A 23,028-nucleotide genomic window follows, 5' to 3' on the forward strand; every position below is an offset into this window, starting at 1 on the left:
CACTCTCCCTTCTCAACCTTGAGGTCCCTGTTGCCAGCTCTCCTGTCCCCTTCTATATTCTAGTACTTGCCCCTGGGCTACTGTGCCCTTTTAGCCTTGTTTTCTTTTACGGGACTGTCTAAGCTTTGGCTGAAGACTGAATCTCAGGAGGGACTTCATTACTGAACTAAAAGGGTATATGAAATATTTTTTTTTAATGATGCAAAAATGCACAATAAATGGTATACCAAAATTTAAATAAAGACAGGATTTGAACCTACAATAGCACACCTGGTCCTGGTCTTTCTTCAACCTATCAAGATGACAAGCTACTCCAGGAAAAGAAATGCATTCTCTGTAAGCTCACATTTGCATCTCATCCATAGGCCGACTGTAAATCTTAGTTTTTGCCTTGAGCTATTATAACTATTACTGTCACTCCAATTCACTTTCCAAACAACCTGATTAGAACAGTAAGTTATATGGTAATAAACCTACCAGTACAGGGTTTAGAATTAATGACTTTAAATATAGTGTAGAAGAGCTGCTTGAATAACTTGTTATTACTATACTCACTCTGATTCACACTATGCTAGTGAATATTTCTGATGCTAACTTGTCACTTTTTTCCAGTTATACTCTCTGAGAATTCACTGCATCAGACGATGGAAAATATCAATAATGTCACTGAATTCATACTTTTGGGACTTTCCCAGAACAAGACAAATAAAAGTTTGTGCTTTCTAATATTCTTATTTTGTTACATAGCTATATGGATGGGAAACTTGCTCATAATCATTTCCATCAGTTGCAGTCAGCTAACAGGTCAACCCATGTATTTCTTTCTTAATTACCTTGCTTTCTCAGACCTGTGTTATACCTCAACGGTGACACCCAAGCTACTCACTGACTTACTGAAAGAAAGGAACAGAATTTCTTATGCTAGCTGCATGGCACAGCTTTTTGCTATGCACGTCTTTGTAGGGGGTGAAATCTTCATCCTTACAATCATGGCCTATGATCGCTATGTGGCCATCTGCAAACCCCTGCACTACACAGTCATCATGAGCAGGAGGAGGTGTCATGTATTGGTCTTTGCTTGCTGTACTGGGGCATTTCTGCATTCCTTTGCGCAGTCCCTCCTCACTATCAACTTACCCTTCTGTGGCCCCAATGAGATAGATCACTACTTCTGCGATGTCTATCCTTTGCTGAAACTGGCCTGCACTGACACATACAGTGTCGGGATCCTGGCTGTCGCCAATTCAGGCATGATTGGTTTGGTGAATTTTGTTGTCTTGATGCTGTCTTACTTCTTGATTTTGTATACCGTCAGGGTTCACCCTGCCAAAAGCCGCAGCAAAGCTCTTTCCACTTGCAGTTCCCACATAACAGTTGTGGTTCTCTTCTTTGTGCCTATCCTGTACATTTATATTAGACCAGCTGCAACTTCTCCAGAAGATAAAGTGTTTGCTCTTTTCTACACCATCTTTGCTCCCATGTTCAACCCTCTGATCTACACTTTGAGAAACACGGAGATGAAGAATGCCATGAGGAAAGTGTGGTGCCACAATCCACTTTTTACCGGAAGGCAAATGGAATGAAAGGTGCATATACTCCACACTGCACACCCTATTCGAGTTAGTTTGCCCCATCTTAAGTTTATTAAAGCAGGAACTGACCATAAGAAACATAAGCATAGCCACTGACATCAGTTCATTAATATTATAATTTACCTTGAACTACTTTCTTGTTTCTTTATTGATCTGTGTCTCTTATTTAAATTGTTCCTGGTATTTTGAGTTCAACTTTTAAACTTTTCTTTGGTATTTTTTTCTTTGGGTTTTGTTCATAGGTTGCTAGTCAGAGCCCACATTTCTAACCTCTCTGCTTTGATTCCAATGAATATCCAAAATTACGTATGCTCCATTGGTATCTTCCACCCAGGTTTAAACGGCCCATAGGGTCTATTGGCCCAGGGGTTAAGTGCTCAGCTGCTAACCAAAGGTCAGTTTTTTGAATCCACTAGCCCCTCCATGGGAGAAAGGTGTGATAGTCTACTTTTGTGAAGATTCCAGCCTTGAAAACTTATAAGGCTATTCGATTGTGGCCTGTAAGGTCACTAAGAGTAGAATTCTACTGGACGGCATTTTGTTTGGTTGTGGATGTATGGTCTATTATTCTCTCTGCATACCCCATCAAAAAGGGAGCATTGGGAATTTAGAACCACTTTTTTCACTTAGTTCCTGACTTTCTACAGTCATTGAAAAAATGCTAAAACCAGAAATATATATATATTTATATAGTGTTTAAACAATCAAATACCATTTATGTAAGAAATAATAACTATATAGAAAATTCAAAAGTATTTTTCCTAAATAATAGTGATGAAATTAAGTATTGTGCTTACAAAGGAAACTTCTTAACCTTGTTTTATTATTGTTGTAATTATTACTAGTATCTGTAAATGAACTTTTGGAAAATGATATTTAAATAAAGATTTTAACGTAAATATTTTATTTGAATTCCCTTTGTACTCTAAAAATATTTTTTATAATCTAAGAACTATAAGCATAACAATTTTGCCACTTATCTTCATACATGTATAAATAACCTTATAATGTAACATCATAATAACTTATTTCAGTGAGCACAAGGTATTTGTGAAAATATTTTTCTCCTAAAGAAAAGCTACAGAAAGTGTAGTTTTGAAATGATGACTTAATTATCTACTTTATTTTACTGATGAGTTAACAGGAACTCAGAGGATTAAAACTTTTCCTAACATCAAACTAAAAGCTCTAGAGGCAGTTAAGTAGTCAAGTAAAGAAAAAACAACAAAAACAAAAAAGAAACAAACAAAAAGTCCATCTTATATTTCTGTATGAGAAAGTGTAGCTCACAGATCCACATTACCAAATGGGTTCTATATATTTTATCAATATTATTCTACAATTTTTTTCAACTTGAATTTAGATAAATGAAAATATTTTACTTAAAACTTTTTATTTTTCTGCCTTGAGCTTTGTGCTGTTTTAAGATCTATCTATATGGGATGAAACTGACATCAACTTGCAATATTAGCTAGGAAACTTAGGGGGCAGTGAGTTTATATTAACAGAGGAGCAACAACTTACAAAAGGAGAGGGAGAATGGTTGTACTACACGAAGAAGGCAATCAGTGTCACTGAACTGTACATGGAGAAGTTGTTGAATTGATGTATATTCTGCTGTGTATATTATCAATAACAAAAATTCTATAAACTGTATAAAATATTTACTTAAAAATATTATGTATTTTGATAAGTTTGTTTCCAGTGCGCTGTCCTCATTAATCATATAGATTGAAAGTCAAACCAGCCAGGGTAGCAGCATCCATGGCATATCAAGCAGGACAATGGAGGCAATTTTTAGGCATATTGAACTTGTGAGAAAGAAGTATGAATGTTGGGAAAAGTAGTAGGTAAGAGGAAAAGGGGAAATGATTTAGATGGCATGGGGAATTATGTTCTACACAGCATCCCACCCAGTGCTGTAGTATGCACGTGAGATGTTTTTCCGCTCTTTGTGAATTTCAGCTGTCAATCGCCTCTGATAGATTAAGTATCTTGCAGGCTGGACAGTTGAAGCACATCTTAACTATTTATTAGCTTTGTGACCATGAATAATTGATATTATTTGTAAGATGTGACTTTACCATAACAACATAACTGTACTAGAAAAATCACCCAAACTAACAAAGAGACATATTTATAAAATGGGTACATATTTCTAGGTCCTGGGGTTATATAGAGAGATCCTGGGGGACGGAGGATTCATTAGCCTATGATTTGCGAGACTTGAATTCCTTTTGTTGCAACTATTCAATATTTTGTTTCCTATAAAATTACACAGTGATTAGTGTTATGAAAACATGTAAAAGCGGTTTAAGATGGAAGGCTTTAAAATAGATTTTTAAATGTATAAAGGGGTATACACCGTCAGGGCATTTTGTCATCCAGCTTTTTCCAAAATCATCTAAAGAACCTTTAGAAAAAAAAGAGAATTTCTGTAAGAAATTTTAACTTGATGTGTCTGTGTGTGTGTTTGTCTGCATGATTTGACTATTTTTAATGTAGGTTGACTATTTTTCCTGTAAGAACAGACCTCATGAATAACAGAGGTCTGTTATCATATATGCAGATTCTGTTATAATACCAGGAGAAGAATACGTAAATAAACCTAAATCACTCCAAAAGCCTTGGGCCAGTACTATGTTTCCTGTTTCTTCAGTGTCTGGGCTGGCTGACTTGGCCGTTGGCTGATTGAACCGTGGGAGAAGCCTTTCTTGCCCACAGTCACAGGTATGAAGCCAGCGTGTACAGAAGTAGAAAAATCAGTGAAGTGGAATAAATGACAACACTGTGGTGATGTTTAATGTCCAAATGTGTTACTGAAATATGTGGATGATTACATTAGTGTATGAGAATCAGAATTATGCAAAAAAATTTCATATCTTAATTCAATACATAATTATTGAGTTTCTAATATATGCAATAAAGTTTGCTTGTTACTAGGAAAAAAGCAATGAAATAAACGTAACATACCCCTACCTTCATGGAATTTAAAATCTAGTAAAGAATAAAAACTAGGGAAGCAAGTCAGGAAAGGAACTGAAAGAGGAACTTCAGTGATGGCAAGCTGTAGTTCAAGGCTTGGCTTTTTTTACATGGTCTGGAGTTATCATGAGATGATAATTCATGCGAGTCTTATTTTGCCCTTCAAATCATTTGCTTTCTTTCCACAAACACCTGATTGCACCACACTTGCCTTATAGCATTTTCATCTCCATGTTTCTAAGTGTGTAGACAAGAGGGTTGAGCATGGGGACGATAATTGTGTAAAAAAATGTAAACACATTATATTCTGGAAAGGTTGTTGCAGGTCTTATAATTACAAATGACAGATGCAAAAAAGCCAGATTGCAACAGTGATGTGGGAACTGCAAGTGGAAAGTGCTTTGTAGTGGCTCTCTGCAGAGTGTGCTTTCAAATTATACATTATCATAACATAGGAGGCCATCAAAAATAGGAAGATCACTAGTCCCATTAGACCAGAATTGGCAATGACTAAGAAAACAATTTTATCTGCTCAGTGCAGGCCTGTTTCAACAAAGGGTAGACATCATAGAAATAGTTATCTAATTCACTGAGGCCACAGAAAGGTAAAGCAATTGTTAAGAAGAAATAGACCAAGGGAATGCAGAAACCCCCCAGCACACATGACACTATGACAACTGAGTTACATTTTTGCCTGTTCTCATGATGACATAGTGCAGTGGTTTGCAGATGGTGATGGACCAGTCATAGGCCATTCCTGTGAGGATGGAAGCCTCACAGGGCACCTGTGAAAAAACACATGGTAAAAAGCTGTGTCATGAAGTTTTTACAGGAAATGATCTTCCTTTCTGTCAGTAAATTGGTCAGTAGTTTGGGTGTCACAGTGGAGGTGTAGAAAAGGTCTGAGAGAGCAAGGCAACTAAGGAAGAAGTACATGGGCTGGTTAGTTAGTCAGCTGCTTGGGATAGAAATCATAATAACCAGATTTCCCCACCATGTAGAAAGGTAACATAGTGCCACGAGGGCTCCTTAGCCTGAAATTGTCATTATTATTAGGGAGCTAGAAATATAAAATACAAATATAGGTGGGAGTTTATACATGATGAATCATTCATTGGTCTACTAGGAAGGTGACATGAAAAGGAAGAATTGCCAAGAAGGAAATAAAGCCTCTTCTGTGGCTTTAGAAATGGAGAAAATTGGAGATTCATACAATTATTTAGTGACATTTTTTGGTTAGAATATCAGAAAGCATTGAACTAGCAGGGATATTAATTTTCTATCAATAAATGCAAACTGATTGGCTTTTTCTGAGTTCTCCAATAACCTTAGTTTCTGCAGAGGCTAAATTTCATGTTTGAGACATAATATCTTGTTTTATTGTCAGGGGAAGGATACGGGGGAAATAATTCAGATTTTTTTTTCCTGTGCACATGATTAAAATAATGGTTTTATGTCCTTTCAAATTAAGATGCCGTTACTTTAGCAGCTGTACAAACTGTATTTTAATTATTATTTAAAAAATTAAAAATAGACATTTTATTTATAGGTGAGGAAATATTTATACAGTAAAATTGGAGGTGTGCTAAGAACCCTTCCTTCTCAATGGTTCGCCTATAAAAAAAAAATAGCTAATTCTAAATCATAAAATTTTACCACAGAAATAAATTCATTTGTTTTGTTAAATTTGTATTTAAACCTCTGGACCTGCTGGAGTCAAAAAGGCTCTGTAAAGAGTGAAAGCCTTAAAGCAGCTTAGATGCTTCTACCTCAAGCCCCGTTTTGAATGTCCTATCACTCTTTGTTATACACAAAAAACATTTCCGCTAGCATAGGTGTTTTGATTTGTGTGCTTACTCACAAGTTTTAGTTCAGACATTAAACAGACTTTGCTGAAGAGACAAATTAAACGTTTAGGGTTTTGTACATTTTGCTCTGCATGACCTAATTATGAACAGTGGTTTCTTTTGCTTTTTTTTTTTTTTTTTTTCTTTCTCTCTCCCTGCCCTTTGTTTTCTATAAAAACACCCAGCTTGCTTTTGTTCAGAGAAGTACCTCCTAGTTCTTGCTGGGAAGTATACTTCCATCCATGGATTTTTTCTGAAACCAGATAAACTGTATAAAATCACCTTGTAAAATATATATATATATATATACACATATACGTATTTAACAGTTTATGTTTCCATTTTCAGTGCAATGGAATTTTTAATTTGGAGGAAAACATAGTTAACTTAATCTATAAATAGAGAGGTAAGGATGGGATTTAAAATTAAGTTGATAAGAAAATATAGCTACAAAATTAGGACAGAATATGTACTATAAATTTTAAGGAAAGGGGTAAAAACCTGATGATGTATTCTGAGGCCTAAAATTATACAGCTAATTGGATGATGTGGTCATCAATTTTATGTTATGTTTCCAAATTATCAGAAGCTTTGGTCAACACCAACTGCAATGGCTAAGTTTTCATAAATTGTTCCTGTTAATTTAATGTAATATTTACTGATTGATGCGGAGATTCAAACTGCCTTTATCTATTCTATATATGTATTTTGACAAAAATCCATTCTATTTAAAATGAAGGGATTTGACTAGTGGATCTCAAAGTTCACTTCCTAGTCAAAATGAATTTAGGATTATGCAATTTTATTTTCTATATGGCAGTAAATTTTATTGTGCTGTGCTATTGACAACTGTTAGAACATTAATTTAGTAACAGTAACATTTAGATAATAAATTCAAACATTAATGCTTCCATAGTTTATAAAATAATGGTCATTCTTCGATTTGTTTGAGCTTCACAACCATTTTTGCAAAGTCTGAGCAGGTTACCCCATTTTACAAATAAGGTAAATTCAGGGAGATAAAATGAGTAGTATCCAAATTCGCACACTGCGGTATAACTCAGTAATTTTGTCCAGGTCCCAATTATTTGTCTACCCATAAACATTTCCCCATAAACTATCTATGAACTTTCTCTCTGTTTTAGGCAGTATTAGGATTCTTTAGGGTTTTATGGCAAATCGATAAATTGTTACAAAAATGTGGAAACAGAAATGCACTTCCAATTTCAAAAACTGTGAGAAAATTCACCTGAAAAATAGGATATGGTGAGTCAAGAGGCAAAAAAATGTAAAACTGTCTTCTGCTCCACTTTTTAACTATCACTTTATTTTGTTGTTAAGTATATAATTTTAATTGAACTACCTGTAGAAATAGGAGCTCCTGGGCGGCAGAAACCTCCTTGTGTTGGACTACTAGCCCAAAAGTTCTGAACCACCCAGTAGAGCCTTGGATCCCTGGTGGGGCAAAGGTTAAGTGTTCATCTGCTAACCTAATGGTTGGAGGGAGATTCAAAGCCTTCAGAGTCACCAAGGGAGAAAAGACCTGAGGAACTGCTCCTGTAAAGATTAAAAAAAAAGATTACAGCCTAGAAAACCCTATGGAGCAATTCTATTCTGTCCTACATGGTCACTATGTGTTGGAATTGACTTGTGGTCACAAAACCACAACAGAAGTGCCTCAGGAGACAAACCTGGCAATCTGCTTCTGAAAGGCCACAGCCTCGAAGACCCAGTGGAGCAGTTCTACTCTGCACATATGGGGACAAAATGAGTAGGTATGGGTTCCAGGGCAACTAACAACAGTAGCAACAGCCTGTAGAAAGAAAAAAATTTCGGTTTTAAAATCTCGGCGTTTTACCCTCACAAATCGCTGTGAAAATGTCAAACGAGCAATCAAAAAAATAGCCAAACCAATCATATGGACCCCTTACAGACAGCTTTTATTGTATACTTTTTAAATATGTATTTATCATCAGGTAAATTTTTCATTTTATTTTACAATAAAATAATTTTGAGGTAGCATACATTCCACTGTGAGGCACTGGTGGTTCAGTGGTAGAATCCTTGCCTTTCATGCTGAAGATTTGATTTGAGTTTCAACCTGTGCATCTCATGCACAGCTACCAGCTTTCTCTCAGGGGAGGCTTGAGTGTTGCTATGATGGCTAACAGGTTTCAGCTGAGCTTCCAGGCTAAGACAGATTAGGAAGAAAGGCCTGGCTGTCTGCTTCCAAAAATTACCAACGAAAATTCTACGAATCACAATGGAACTGACACCCCAATAAATCGTAAGGATGTCACACGACTGGGCAGAGTTTTGTTCCGTTGTTCATGGGGTCACCAGGAGTCAATCCTGACTAACAACCACAATATTTTCAACTAGTGAGCGCTGCTAAAACTTTGAATTTGCTTCTACATCATTAAACAAAAACTTGCATCTTTAACAAATTTTGAGTTAGTAAGAATTCAGAGCTACATCTTTTCTAAAACTTAGATGTATGTTCCACTGGACTTGGAAAATGATTAGTGCCTAGTATTTTTTTTTAATATGATTGAATGAATGCATTCATTCATATGAATATCAATATTTAACATGATATCCTGAAATATTTAAGGAAATCATCATGAGACTAACCAGAAAAAAATACTCTTATTAAATAAAGATTTTCAGTTTCTGAAACATGGCCATCAATTCAATTAAACATACTTTTTATAATATGTGTTGTATCATCAATATTATACAAAAACATTTCTTACAATGACTTATAAATTACGTCTTTTCAGATGACTGCTATTTATTTTAACTGCATTAAAAAAAACTGCAGTTACTGCATTAGATCAAGGAAAGTAGGAATAAGGTCACTGTTTACTCTGTTGGGCCTTACCCAAAACAAGAACTTTGAATTCTCTGCTTTGTATTACTCTTATTTTGTTACATTGCTATTTGGATGGGAAACTTGCCCCTAATGATTTCTATCACATGCAGTCAGCTAATTGACCAACCCATGTGTTTCTTCTTTAACTACCTCTCTCTCTCCAACCTTTGCTACACATCCACAGTGACACCCAAACTGATGACTGACTTTCTAGCAAAAAGGAAGACCATTTGTATAATAATTGCATGGCACAACTTTTTATCATTCACTTCCTTGGAGGCATCGAGATCTTCATCCTCACAGGGATGGCCTATGACCACTACGTGGCCATCTGTAAGCCCTTGCACTACACTGTCATCATGACCAGGCAGAGGTGTAACACAATCGTCATAGCTTGTTGTACTGGGGCATTTATATGCTCTGCCAGTCAATTTCTTCTCACTACCTTCTTACCCTTCTGTGGCCCCAATGAGGTAGATCACTACTTCTGTGATATGTATCCTTTGCTGAAACTGGCTTGCACCAATACACACAAAATTGGTTTACTGATAATTGTCAACTCAGATCTGATTTCATTGGTGACGTTTATGATTTTGGTGATGTCTTATGTTCCCATATTATATACCACCAGGGTGTACCCTGCCGAAAGCTGTACCAAGCATCTTTCAACTTGTAGGTCTAACATTAACAGTACAGTAGTCCTCTTCTTTGTGCCTGTTCCCTTCATTTAACTTAGACCAGGTAGAATATTTCCAGAAGATAAAGTGCTTTCTATTTTCTACACCATCCTTGGTCCCATGTTCAATCTTCTGATCTACTCACTGAGAAATGCAGAGATGAAGAATGCCATAAAGAAGATGTGGTACTTTCCATTATTTTTGGAAGGAAAGTAGTTTGCATGAAGGGCATTTTAAATTTCACTTTAAAGATCAACACTGAGCCTTAAAATTGATGTAGAATGGTAATAAAATGTATATGAGATTATGTGAAAGACAACCACAGGTCAGAGCTCAATATATTTAGCATTCGCCCAAACCTCTTGCTTTTAGGAAAATTTTGATATACACTTTGCATTCATTTTTACTCTATTCTCCTCAGATACCTGCTTCAAGTTCTCCATACTTTGACACTATAATGCAGTCTCTTCTCCCCGTCTCTTAATTTTTAATCTCATTCTAGTGAACCCCTCTTTATAGGAACAGGAAGCCACCTCGCAGAGGAGAGAGATAGTTTTATACTCCCTGTCCCAGCATCAAAGAGCAGAAGATAGGAGGGTGGATTTTCTAGTTCAGGCAAATAGGTAAATTAGTGAAACATTTAACACCTTTAGATACTCAGTTTTCATAAACAAGGTTGAAAGCACTTAAAAAAGAATATAAAAAAAAGCAGCAACATGTTTCTGCTTTCACTGGACAAGATGCTTCTGCCTACCTATTCTCATCCTCTCCCCAACAATGGGATATACAATATCCCAAAAACCTTGGCAGACATGTCTGGCCAATGTTAATTTCAGTGTTAGTGGTATTCAGGCTCTAATACCTCTGAATAATCTGTAATATAAAGATTTATAAAGATAAGATAGTAAAATACATTATATATAAAAAAACTTATTGAAAATAAAATAAAAATAACAGGAAAGAAAAGAAAAATAATATATAAATATATAATAACTAAATATAAAGTATGTACTCCCTGGTGACATAATGGTTAAGTGCTACGGCTACTAAACAAAAGGTCATCAGTTTGAATCCACCAGTCGCTCCTTGAAACTCTATGGGGCAGTTGTACTCCGTCCTATAGGGCCGCTGTAAGTTGGAATCGACTGGACGGCAATGAGTTTGGTTTTGGTAAATATAAAATATAAATAAATAAATTTATAACTCCACAACAATGTGAATATACTAAATATCACTGATTTGTATGTTTTAATACAGTTAATTTTAGGTTAAATTTCAGCTCAATAAATAAAAATGCAAAAACTTAAAAATCCCAGCACCTCACCTGTCCCTTGCACTTCATCTTTTAACACAGGTTAAGGTTGCCCTGTTCAGGCTCCCGCACGTGTGATTCAGGTTTGAGGGGATTTAAGGACTGTAGAGACACTGTTGACCAATGGACATTGGACAGTGGGACATTCTCTCCTCCTCCTTCAAGTGGAACGTCTGAGATAAAATAGCTTTCTGGGAAGATAATCCGGTGGGTGGAAGAAACATTTTCTTTTGATGCCAAACTGTGAACAGTAGGAAATTCACATTCTCATCTTACCTGTCTTATTTCCATTTTACCTCATGCCTGACTTTCAGCTAATAAGATTTTGCTTAGTCTCTGTTTCTTAGGAAACCCAAGTTAAGATATTTGGTTTCATAAAAAGCCCTAGAAAGCAGAGCCTCATGAACAAACTTTACATTTGAATTTTATTGAAGTCTGAGAGTATGGGGACCCCACTACTGTTAGGAAGTGACGATCACAACCATTTATAAATATATAGAAAAAGGTTGGAAGGAAATGTACCAGAATGTACCAGATAACAGGATTATACATATGTTACATATATATTCATGAATGTGAGAAAACAAAAATCTGCACAAGTATATCTATAAACAACATAATAATAAATGAAGAATTTGAACTTGTCAGTGATTTCATTCTACTTACTTGACAAATCAATGTACATGGAAGCCAAAACCAAAACCCAAACTTGTTGCCATTGAGTCATTTCTTACTCTTGGGGGCCCCTAGTGTTGCAGAATAGAATTACACTCCATAGGATTTTCAAGGCTGTGACCTTTCAAAGTCAGATCACTGGGCCTTTCTTCCAAGGTTTCTCTGTGCGAGTTCAAAAGGGCAACATTTCCATTAGTAGTACTGAAGAGGAAAATTAATAACAGGAATCTTACTTTGATTTTAAGCTTTTTCTTATCCACAAAATCAAACATCAACCATAAAAATCCTGCCAGAAACTGCTCTAGAGCAATGTATATTTGTCTTAAGCTGCTAGAAAAGAATAGTCAACAAACAATTACCTCTTAATATAAATATCAAAATCTCTTGCCTGCAGGTGGATGAAGGCAAAAATATTAGCAGACAGGCAGGAATAAACTGATAGCAGTTGATCTCAGTAAAGGGGGTGGGGGGTAGGCTTCAATCAATCATGTTAAGATTAGTCAATAATTAATCTTCTGCATGTCTCCCTCCTGTTCTCTTTATAAGCTCCACAGTAGCTAGCTTCTTGGAGCCATTTGCTTCTTCTGGAATCCATACAGCCTACAGCTATGAATACAGAATAATTGCTCAGAATAAATATTATGTTCATATTTTGGTGAGTTTTGATTATTTTTCACAGTAGTCAAATGTTTAACCATTTGTGCCACCCAGGAGCTCCATGGAAGCAGCATTCAAAAAACCACTTATGTACTGTATTGAGCATAGCAGTCACAAAAACCAAACCTATTGCCATCCAGTAGATTCCGACTCATAAAAACCCTACAGGAGAGAGCAGTACTATCCCACAGTTTCCAAAGAACTGCTGGTGGATTAAAACTGCCGTCCTTCTGTTAGCAGCCAAGCTCTTAACCACTGTGCAACAAGGGCCTTTTAAACAAGTATTAAAAAGCAAAGATGTCACTCTGATGACCAAGGTGTACCTGACCCACCCTTGGTATTTTCAAGTGCTTCATATACATGAGAAAGCTTGACAATGAAAAAGTAAGACAGGAGACATGTTGATGAGTTTGAATTGTGTCGGTGAACACTACTGAATATACCGTGGACTGAAAACAAATCAGTCTTAGGAGAAATACAACTAGAATGCTCCTTACAAGTGAAAATGAAAAAACTTTGTTTATTACTTTGGATGCTTTACCAATAAAGACAAAGCACTGAAAAAGAACATCGAGTTTGATAAAGTGCGAACGAAATCGAGGGAAAAACCTCAATAAAGATGGACTGACACATAGCCACAACATTGGGCTCATACATATTAAAGATCATGAAGGATCATTTCATTTTGTTATGCAAAAGGTTGTCATGAGTTGAAGTCAACTGGCACCAACTAATAACAACTATGGACATATGTAACTTTGTATATTATAAAGTATGTTAAAATTAAAATCCAAGTTAAGAAAAAAATTCCCTGAAATATAAATTGTCAAAAATGTTACCTTCGAGAGGCGGGGCCCAGATGGCAGACTAGGTGGACGCTACCGCGGATCCCTCTTGCAACAAAGACTCGGAAAAACAAGGGAATCGATCACATACATGACAATCTACGAACTCTGAACAACAAGCACAGACTTAGAGACAGAAAACGAACAAACATGGGCAGACAGCGACTGTTTTCAGAACCAGGAGCCAGCGTACCAGGCAGGTGACCTTCGGAGCCCGATCTGGGGCAGAGCCCAGGGGGGCAGATGGCACAGAATGGGGGCCCACCCCTTCCCCCCCTGAACCCATCCCGGGAGGAAGTCTAGCTGGTTGGCGCGGGTGGCGTAGAGGCTCAGCCGGAGGGAGAAGCACCCAGGAGGCAGTGACTGATCTGGGAGTGGGGAGAACAGCGTCCCAGCTGGGGAGCCGTCCTGCTGGGACTTAGGCGAGAAGCGGACGGGGCCCGAGTGGGGGGGGTCAGCTATATTTCCCTAAAGTGACCCCGGGGCGGGGCCCACACGTTCGTGCAGGAGGACGCACACCCAGTCCGCACGTGTGGCGTGGCACACCGGAGGGAGAAATCCCCGGAAGTGACTGGTCTCGGAGCGGGGAAAGCAGCGTCCCAGAGGGGGAGCCATTCCGATGGGATTTGGGTGCGTGTGGGCGGGGTGTGAGCACGGGGTCCATTTTTATTACCCTGAATTGGCCCAGGGGGCGGGCCCACCTGGCCGTGCTGGTGACGCCCACCCAGTTCGTGCGAGAGGTGTGGCGCACCGGAAGGAGAAGTCCCCGGGAGGAAGTGACTGGTCCAGGAACGGGGAAAGCAGCATCCCAGCCCGGAAGTAAAGCTATCCCTATTTGCAGATGACATGATTGTATACATGGAAAACCCTAAGGAATCCTCCAGAAAACTACTGAAACTAATAGAAGAGTTTGGAAGAGTCTCAGGATATAAAATAAACATACAAAAATCACTTGGATTCCTCTACATCAACAAAAAGAACAACAAAGAGGAAATAACCAAATCAATACCATTCACAGTAGCCCCCAAGAAGATAAAATACTTAGGAATAAATCTTACCAAGGATGTAAAAGACCTATACAAAGAAAACTATAAAATTCTGCTATAAGAAATTCAAAAGGACATACTTAAGTGGAAAAACGTACCCTGCTCATGGATAGGAAGACTTAACATAGTAAAAATGTCTATTCTACCAAAAGCCGTTTATACATATAACGCACTTCCAATCCAAATACCAATGTCATACTTTAAGGGGATAGAGAAACAAATCACTAATTTCATATGGAAAGGAAAGAACCCCCGGATAAGAAAACATTACTGAAAAAGAAGAAGAAAGTGGGAGGCCTCACCCTACCTGATTTCAGAACCTATTATATAGCTACGGTAGTCAAAACAGCCTGGTACTGGTACAACAACAGACACATAGACCAATGGAACAGAATTGAGAACCCAGATATAAATCCATTCACGTATGAGCAGCTGATATTTGAAAAAGGACCAGTGTCAGTCAATTGGGGAAATAATAGTCTTTTTAACAAATGGTGCTGGCATAACTGGATATCCATTTGCAAAAGAATGAAACAGGACCCATACCTCACACCATGCACAAAAACTAACTCCAAGTGGATCAAAGACCTAACCATAAAGACTAAAACGATAAAAATCATGGAAGAAAAAATAGGATCTACCCTAGGGAGCCCTAATACAGGGCATAAACAGAATACAAAACATTACCAAAAATGATGAAGAGAAACCAGATAACTGGGAGCTCCTAAAAATCAAACATCTATGCTCATCTAAAGACTTCACCAAAAGAGTAAAAAGACCACCTACAGACTGGGAAAGAATTTTCAGCTATGACATCTCAGACCAGCGCCTGATCTCTAAAATCTACATGATTCTGTCAAAACTCAACCACAAAAAGACAAACAACCCAGTCAAGAAGTGGGCAAAGGATATGAACACACATTTCACTAAGGAAGATATTCAGGCAGCCAACAGATACCTGAGAAAATGCTCTCGATCATTAGCCATTAGAGAAATGCAAATTAAAACTACGATGAGATTCCATCTCACACCAACTAGACTGGCATTAATCCAAAAAACACAAAATAATAAATGTTGGAGAGGCTGCGGAGAGATTGGAACTCTCATACACTGCTGGTGGGATTGTAAAATGGTACAACCACTTTGGAAATCCATCTGGTGTTATCTTAAACAGTTAGAAATGGAACTACCATACAACCCAGAAATCCCGCTCCTCGGAATATACCCTAAAGATACAAGAGCCTTCACACAAACAGATATATGCACACCCATGTTTATTGCAGCTCTGTTTACAATAGCAAAAAGCTGGAAGCAACCAAGATGTCCGTCAACGGACGAATGGGTAAATAAATTGTGGTATATTCACACAATGGAATACTACGCATCGATAAAGAACAGTGACGAATCTCTGAAACATTTCATAACATAGAGGAATCTGGAAGGCATTATGCTGAGCGAAATGAGTCAGTTGCAAAAGGACAAATATTGTATAAGACCACTATTATAAGATCTTGAGAAATAGCAAAAACGGAGAAGAACACATACTTATGTGGTTACAAAGGGGGGAGGGAGGGAGGGAGAGGGTTTTTATTGATCAATCTGTAGATAAGAACTGCTTTGGGTGAAGGGAAAGACAACACTCAATACAAGGAAGGTCAGCCTAATTGGACTGGATTAAAAGCAAAGAGGTTTCCGGGATAAAATGAAAGCTTCAAAGGTCAGTGGAGCAGGGACTGGGGTCTGGGGAACTTGGTTTGAGGGGACTTCTAAGTCAATGGGCAAAATAATTCTATTATGAAAACACTCTGCATCCCACTTTGAATTGTGGCTCCTGGGGTCCTAAATGCCAACAAGTGGCCACCTAAGATACATCAATTGGTCTCAACCCACCTGGAGCAAAGGCAAAGGAAGAACACCAAGGTCACACGACAACTAAGAACCCAAGAGACAGAAAGGGCCACATGAACCAGAGACCTACGTTATCCTGAGACCAGAAGAACTAGTTGGTGCCCGGCCACAATCGATGTCTGCCCTGTCAGGGAGCACAACAGACAACTCCTGAGGGAGCAGGAGACCAATGGGATACAGACCCCAAGTTCTCATTAAAAGACCACACCTAATGGTATGATTGCGACTAGAGGAATCCCAGACACAATGCTCCCCAGACCTTCTGTTGGCACAGGACAGGAACCATCCCCGAAGACAAATCATCAGGCATGAAAAGGACTGGTCAGTGGGGGGGAGAGAGATGCTGATGAAGAGTGACCTAATTAAATCAGGTGGACTCGGGAGAGTGTGTTGGCAACTCTTGATTGGAGGGGGGATGGGAAGATAGAGAGAGAGGGAAGAGGGCAAAATTGGCACGAAACGAGAGACTGTAAGGGCTGACTCAATAGGGGGAGAGCAAGTGGGAGAAGGGAGTAAGATGTATGTAAACCTACATGTGACAGACTGATTGGAGTGGTAAATGTTCACTTGAAGCTTAATAAAAATTAAAAAAAAAAAAATGTTACCTTCAATTTGGAATATTTTAGGTAACATGTTTTCCTCTATAAATGTCTGAATTTTCTAAAATGTCTACAATGTGTATTTTTTTTATTGAAAGGTATTTATATTAAAACAAAATTTGAATAAACTGTATTTTTTTAATTGTCACTGCAGGTGTACAGAATCCATGGGAAGAAATGAATTTAACAAAAAAGAGTAGACTGTTAGTATAAAGGCAAAGTGTGCCTGGCCAAGAAGAGGGCATCTAAGATGATAGACAATAAGAGATCCGTGTGACCTCAGCCAGAAACTCCAAGGGAGGTAAGATGGGGAGTTGATTAAAAAAAAACAAACCCCTTGCTGTTGAATTAATTCTGACCAGTCGCTATGAGGAGTTGATTTACTACCACTTAATTCAAGGCACAGAAGACATCTAGGAGAAAAAGGTGATCAACTCTGTCAATTCTAAACAAAAATTGAGTGGACTGAGAGGGTGGGCTAAACCAAAAAGAAAATTTTTTTTAAAGTGGATTTGGTTTCCCTACAATCAGAGCCTGAGGCAATACTTACCTACAAGTGGTTTATTTGGGAAATGATCCCAGGTGGCAGGAATATGGGACATATGGAATAAAGGAGGAAAGGAAAGAGAGCCAAAATGAAGATGAATCTTATCATCGGCCATGCTGTAGGTGACAGACATCTCTTCTGAGAGACCTTTGGAAACCTTATGAAACTTATCTCAGAATGTCTGCCTGAGGACAAAGAGGGGACATATTTATGCATCAGATCCCATTGTCTTTACAGGTCAAGTGTGCCTCATCAGGCTGTAACTTCCACATACTTCCGGATTGTTCTTCCACAGATGTCCTGTGGGTGCCTGCAGTATCCCAAGCTGCTGTCAGATAAGCCCAAGGACATCAGCAGGAGTTTCTTGATCAGGGGTGAACAAGCAGAAGGGCTGTAAGTTTGTACCTACATGGAACTGGTTGCCACTGCAGGGCCTGGAGCAAAATGCGGCCATTAGCACTTGAAATAACACACAGGAAGTATTCCACTCACTTTTCAAACAACTTATTGTGGGGTAAACCAAAATTCAAATCCTGGGTTCAATTTCCCTGCCCTAAGTTTTTTTTGGCATTCCATTTTGTCTCTGCTCAGACCTTACACCCCACTGGTTCCTCAGAATTAGTTACAACATAAAGCACTTGCTTTATGGCCTATCAATACTGAATGAATATGGAACATTGGATTGTGATCAAAATCCACACGGTATAAGGAATTATTAACCATGACATACGTATGTGCTCAGAACTTGAGAAGCATAAAACCAGTTTCAGTGACACATCTGGCCGCCATTTCCTTTGGGATATCTCTCCTCCCACAAAAAAAAAAAGTGAAAACAAGGAAGGAGATAACTTTATCTCAGTTATTTCACTTCAAATTCCATGGAAAATTAAACAACAAACTTATATGTAATTTCCACCTCCGAGACCACAGAGGATACAACTTTTGGATAGAAAAAAAAAAAGGGTTTTCAATGTAAATGTTGGTGATGATGTTTATTTCCCATTATTATACAAATCTGGGGAGAATATTCCTGTCTTCAGGGAATACAGTGAAGTACTATACCCAGGACCAACCAAAGCTGATTGGATGGTGAAATTTATTAATGTTTAGTGTGGATAGTGTGGATGGTAAGCATTTATTCTGACTGCACTGTAAGCTCTGAACACTGCCTTTGACTCAGAGCTAAAATAATTTATTTATGAGCTAATCGCCTGGTAAGTGAAAATTTAATAGGGAATAAACATTGCATCAAACAGAAGAAATATACATACACATATAAGTATATCTAGATAACACCAATTTAATTTTTTCTTTATAAATATATTGATTTTAATCCTTTTAAAATGTCATTTGCTGTCTTTTTTACAAGTTTTATAAACATTCAAAAAATAACTTCTCATTATTTAAGTAAAATTTATTGAATGATTCCTGTCCTGTCCTGGGGCAGATGTCAAAATAAAGCTTTTTTTTTTTTGTATACTTTTGAGAAATTCGTGAAGGAAATAATGGTTGTATTCAGTGCATATAGGGGGATTATTAGAGGAGATACTGGAGTTGACAGATGAACGAAGTGAGTGGCTTGCATTTTGCATTTTAGGTAAACGAGGAAAGATAACTGTAGAGAAAAAGAGGCACAAGTCAAAGAAATTGAGGGACGCGCTAAAGTGGAGATTGATTGCTCCCTTCCTATTTTGCTACTACTTGTGTGAGAAGCATACGGTACGTAATTAATAGCATGATGTTATGGGTTTAGACATTTTACTGTCAGAGCCTCCTGGGCACCAATGTGGAATACATTTAAGGAGTGCTTAGAGAGAATAGGTGAATTGCACTGAAAAAAGAAGGGCTTGCTTCAGTGGAGAATTAGTACTAGTAAAAGGGGACAACTTGGAAGCTGTTGGGAAAAATTTATCTCTGCTTTGGCTTTTTGGGTGAAAAAACACGGATTGCAGAAAGAACTAACATGAAAGTTCCTAGAATAACTCCAAGAATAGAAGAACTATCATAGTCACTTAGGCTTCAAAAGCTATCATATCTTTTTTTATTGTCCTTCATAATGTAGTAAATAAAGATTAAGCTTTCAACACAGGGTCAGGCTTAGCATGAGTCGAAGGTGGTGCTTACCCTAGATGCAAACAATTTAATAATCAAGACAAATAATACTTTAATGATTTTTTCTTTTAATGAAGAGACTAGATTCTCATTAAACAGTATACATACTGTTTTACGACATTGTCTACCAACCCCACTACATGTCAACACTCTCTTCTCAACACTGAGTTCCCTTTTAGCAGCTATGCTGTCCCCTCCTGCCTCCTAGTACTTGCCCCTTTAGTTTTATTTTCTTTTATGAGACTGTCTAACCCTGCACTACACTGTCACCATGAGCAGAAGGAAGTGTCGTGTATTGATCTTTGCTTGCTGTACTGGGGCATTTCTGCATTCCTTAGTGCAGTGTCTCCTCACTATCAACTGACCTTCCTGTGGCCCCAGTGAGATAGATCACTACTTCTGTGATGTCTATCCTTTGCTGAAACTGGCCTGCACTGACACATATAGTGTTGGGACCCTGGTTGTCGCCAATTCAGGCATGATGGATTTGGTGAATTTTGTTGTCTTGATGCTGTCTTACTTCCTGATATAGTGCACCATCAAGGTCTACCCTGCCAAAAGTCACAGCAAAGCTCTTTCCATGTGTAGTTCCCACATAACAGTTGTGGTGTGTCTTCGTTACTGAGCTAAAAAGGTGTATGAAATATTTTAAAATGATGCAAAAATGCACAATAAGTGGAATATCAAAATTTTAAATAAAAACAGGATTTGAACCTACAATAGCACACTTCACCCTGGCTCTTTTTCAACTTATCAAGAAGGCAAGCTGCTTCAGGACAAGAAACGCATCCTCTCTAAGCTCACTTTTGCATCCCATACATAGGGCGAGTGTAAATCTTAATTTATGTCTTGAACTATTATAACTATTGCTATCACTCCATTTCACTCTCTAAAGTAACCTGATTAGAATGGTAAGCTACAGGGTAAACCTGCAAGTACAGGTTTAGAATGAATCAGTACAGAAAAGCTGATTGAATAACTTAATTTGTTACTACTGTACTCTGATTCACACTATGCTTAGTGAATATTTCTAATGCTAACTTGTCACTTTTTTCCAGTTACACTCTCTGAGAATACACTGCATCAGACCATGGAAAATATCAATAATGTCACTGAATTTTTACTTTTGGGACTTTCCCAGAATAAGAAAATTAAAAGCTTGTGCTTTCTATTATTCTTATTTTGTTATATAGCTATTTGGATGGGAAACTTGCTCATTATCATTTCCATCACTTACAGTCAGCTAATAGATCAACCCATGTATTTCTTTCTTAATCATCTTGCTCTCTCAGAGCTGTGTTATACCTCAACGGTGACGCCCAAGCTACTCACTGACTTACTGGAAGAAAGGAACAGAATTTCTTATACTACCTGCATGGCACAGCTTTTTCCTCTGCACTTCTTTGGGGGAATTGAAATCTTCATCCTCACAGTGATGGCCTATGACCACTACGTGGCCATCTGCAAACCCCTGCACTACACGGTCATCATGAGCAGGAGGAAGTGTTATGTATTGGTCTTCGCTTGCTGTACTGGGGCATTTCTGCATTCCTTTGTGCAGTCCCTCCTCACTATCAACTTACCTTTCTGTGGCCCCAATGAGATAGATCACTACTTCTGCGATGTCTATCCTTTGCTGAAATTGGCCTGCGCTGACACATACAGCGTCGGGATCCTGGTTGTCGCCAATTCAGGCATGGTGGGTTTGGTGAATTTTGTTGTCCTGATGCTGTCTTACTTCTTGATATTGTACACCGTCAGGGTCTACCCTGCCAAAAGCCGCAGTAAAGCTCTTTCCACTTGCAGTTCCCACATAACAGTTGTGGTTCTCTTCTTTGTGCCTATCATGTACATTTATATTAGACCAGCTGCAACTTTTCCAGAAGATAAAGTATTTGCTCTTTTCTACACCATCATTGTCCCCATGTTCAACCCTCTGATCTACACTTTGAGAAACTTGGAGATGAAGACTGCCATGAGGAAAGTGTGGTGCCAGAATCCACTTTTTACTGGAAGGAGAAAGGACTGAAAGGCACGTCTACTCCTCACTGCACACTCTATCCAAGTGAGTTTGCACCATCTTAAGTTTGTTAAAGTAGGAGCTGACCCTGAGAGACATAAGCTTAGGCACCGACATCAATCCGTTCATTAATACTATAATTTACCTTGAACTACCTTCTTCTTTCTTTACTAATCTGTTTCTTATTGACATTGTTCCTGCGAAATTGAGTTCAACTTTTATTCTTTTCTTTGGTATTTTTTTCTTTGGATTTTGTCCATAGGTTGCTTTTCAGGGCCCACATTTCTAACCTCTCTTTGCTTTGGTTCCAATGAATCTCCAAATTTACCTATGCTCCATTGGTATCTTCCATCCCAGATTTAAAGGGCCCATATTGGCCCACTGGTTAAGCGTTCAGCTGCTAACCAAAGGTCAGTTTTTTGAACCCAGTGCCACTCCTTTGGTGAAAGATGAGGCTGTCTACTTTTGTGAAGATTGCAGCCCTGGAAAACGTATAAGGCTATTCTACTCTGGCCAGTAGGGTCACTAAGAGTGGGTTTCTACACGACAGCACTGGTTTGGTTGTGGATATATTGCCCATTATTCTCTCTGCACTTCCCATCCAAAAAAGAGGATAAAAAATTTAGAACCACTTTTTTCACTTAGCTCATGATTTTCCAATTTGCTGAAGAAATGCTAAAAACAAAAATATATATATATTTACGTAGTGTTAGAACAATAAAATATTGTTTTTGTAAGAAAAAATGGCTATGTAGAAAATTCAAAAGTATTTTTACTAAATAATGATGAAAATAAGTATCTTGTTTGCAAAGGAAACTGCTTAACATTGTTTTCTTACTGTTGTTATCATTACTAGCATCTGTAAATGAACCTTTGGAAAATGATATTTAAAGATTTGAACATAAAAATATTTTATTTGAATTTCCTTCATACTTTAAAAATATTTTTATAATCTAAGAGCTACAAACAAAAATTTCACCACTTATCTTCATACATGTTTAAGTAACCGTATAATATAGCATCATAATGACTTATTTCAATCAGCACAATGTATTTATGAGAACATTTTTCTCCTAAAACTACAGAAAGCCTAGTTTTGAAATGGTAGCTTAATGATCTGCTTTATTTCAATGATGAATAAACTGAAACTCAGAGGATTAAAACTTTTGTTAAAATCCAACTAAGAACTTGAGAGGGAGTTAAGTAAACAAATAAAGAAAAAAGAACAAAAACAAAATAGAAACAAGCAAACAAAAAGCCCATCTTATATTTCTGTATGAGAAACTGTAGCTCACAGATCCACATTACCAAGTGTACTCCATATATTTTGT

At 37.8% G+C, this 23,028-nt stretch overlaps 2 protein-coding genes and 1 pseudogene across 2 annotated transcripts; all 3 read left to right on the forward strand.

The window, feature by feature from the left end:
* Nucleotides 1–644: 644 nt before the first annotated feature.
* Nucleotides 645–1,583, forward strand: LOC126063702 (olfactory receptor 4P4-like). Its single transcript, XM_049862109.1, has one exon. The coding sequence runs from the start codon at nt 645–647 to the stop codon at nt 1,581–1,583; it is 939 nt and encodes a 312-aa protein (XP_049718066.1).
* Nucleotides 1,584–9,207: 7,624 nt separating this feature from the next.
* On the forward strand, nt 9,208–10,192 carry LOC126063703 (olfactory receptor 4P4-like; annotated as a pseudogene).
* Nucleotides 10,193–20,767: 10,575 nt separating this feature from the next.
* On the forward strand, nt 20,768–21,706 carry LOC126063704 (olfactory receptor 4P4-like). Its single transcript, XM_049862110.1, has one exon. The coding sequence runs from the start codon at nt 20,768–20,770 to the stop codon at nt 21,704–21,706; it is 939 nt and encodes a 312-aa protein (XP_049718067.1).
* Nucleotides 21,707–23,028: the final 1,322 nt, after the last annotated feature.

This window comes from Elephas maximus, chromosome 20, assembly GCF_024166365.1.
Source record: "Elephas maximus indicus isolate mEleMax1 chromosome 20, mEleMax1 primary haplotype, whole genome shotgun sequence".
Lineage (NCBI taxonomy): Eukaryota > Metazoa > Chordata > Mammalia > Proboscidea > Elephantidae > Elephas > Elephas maximus.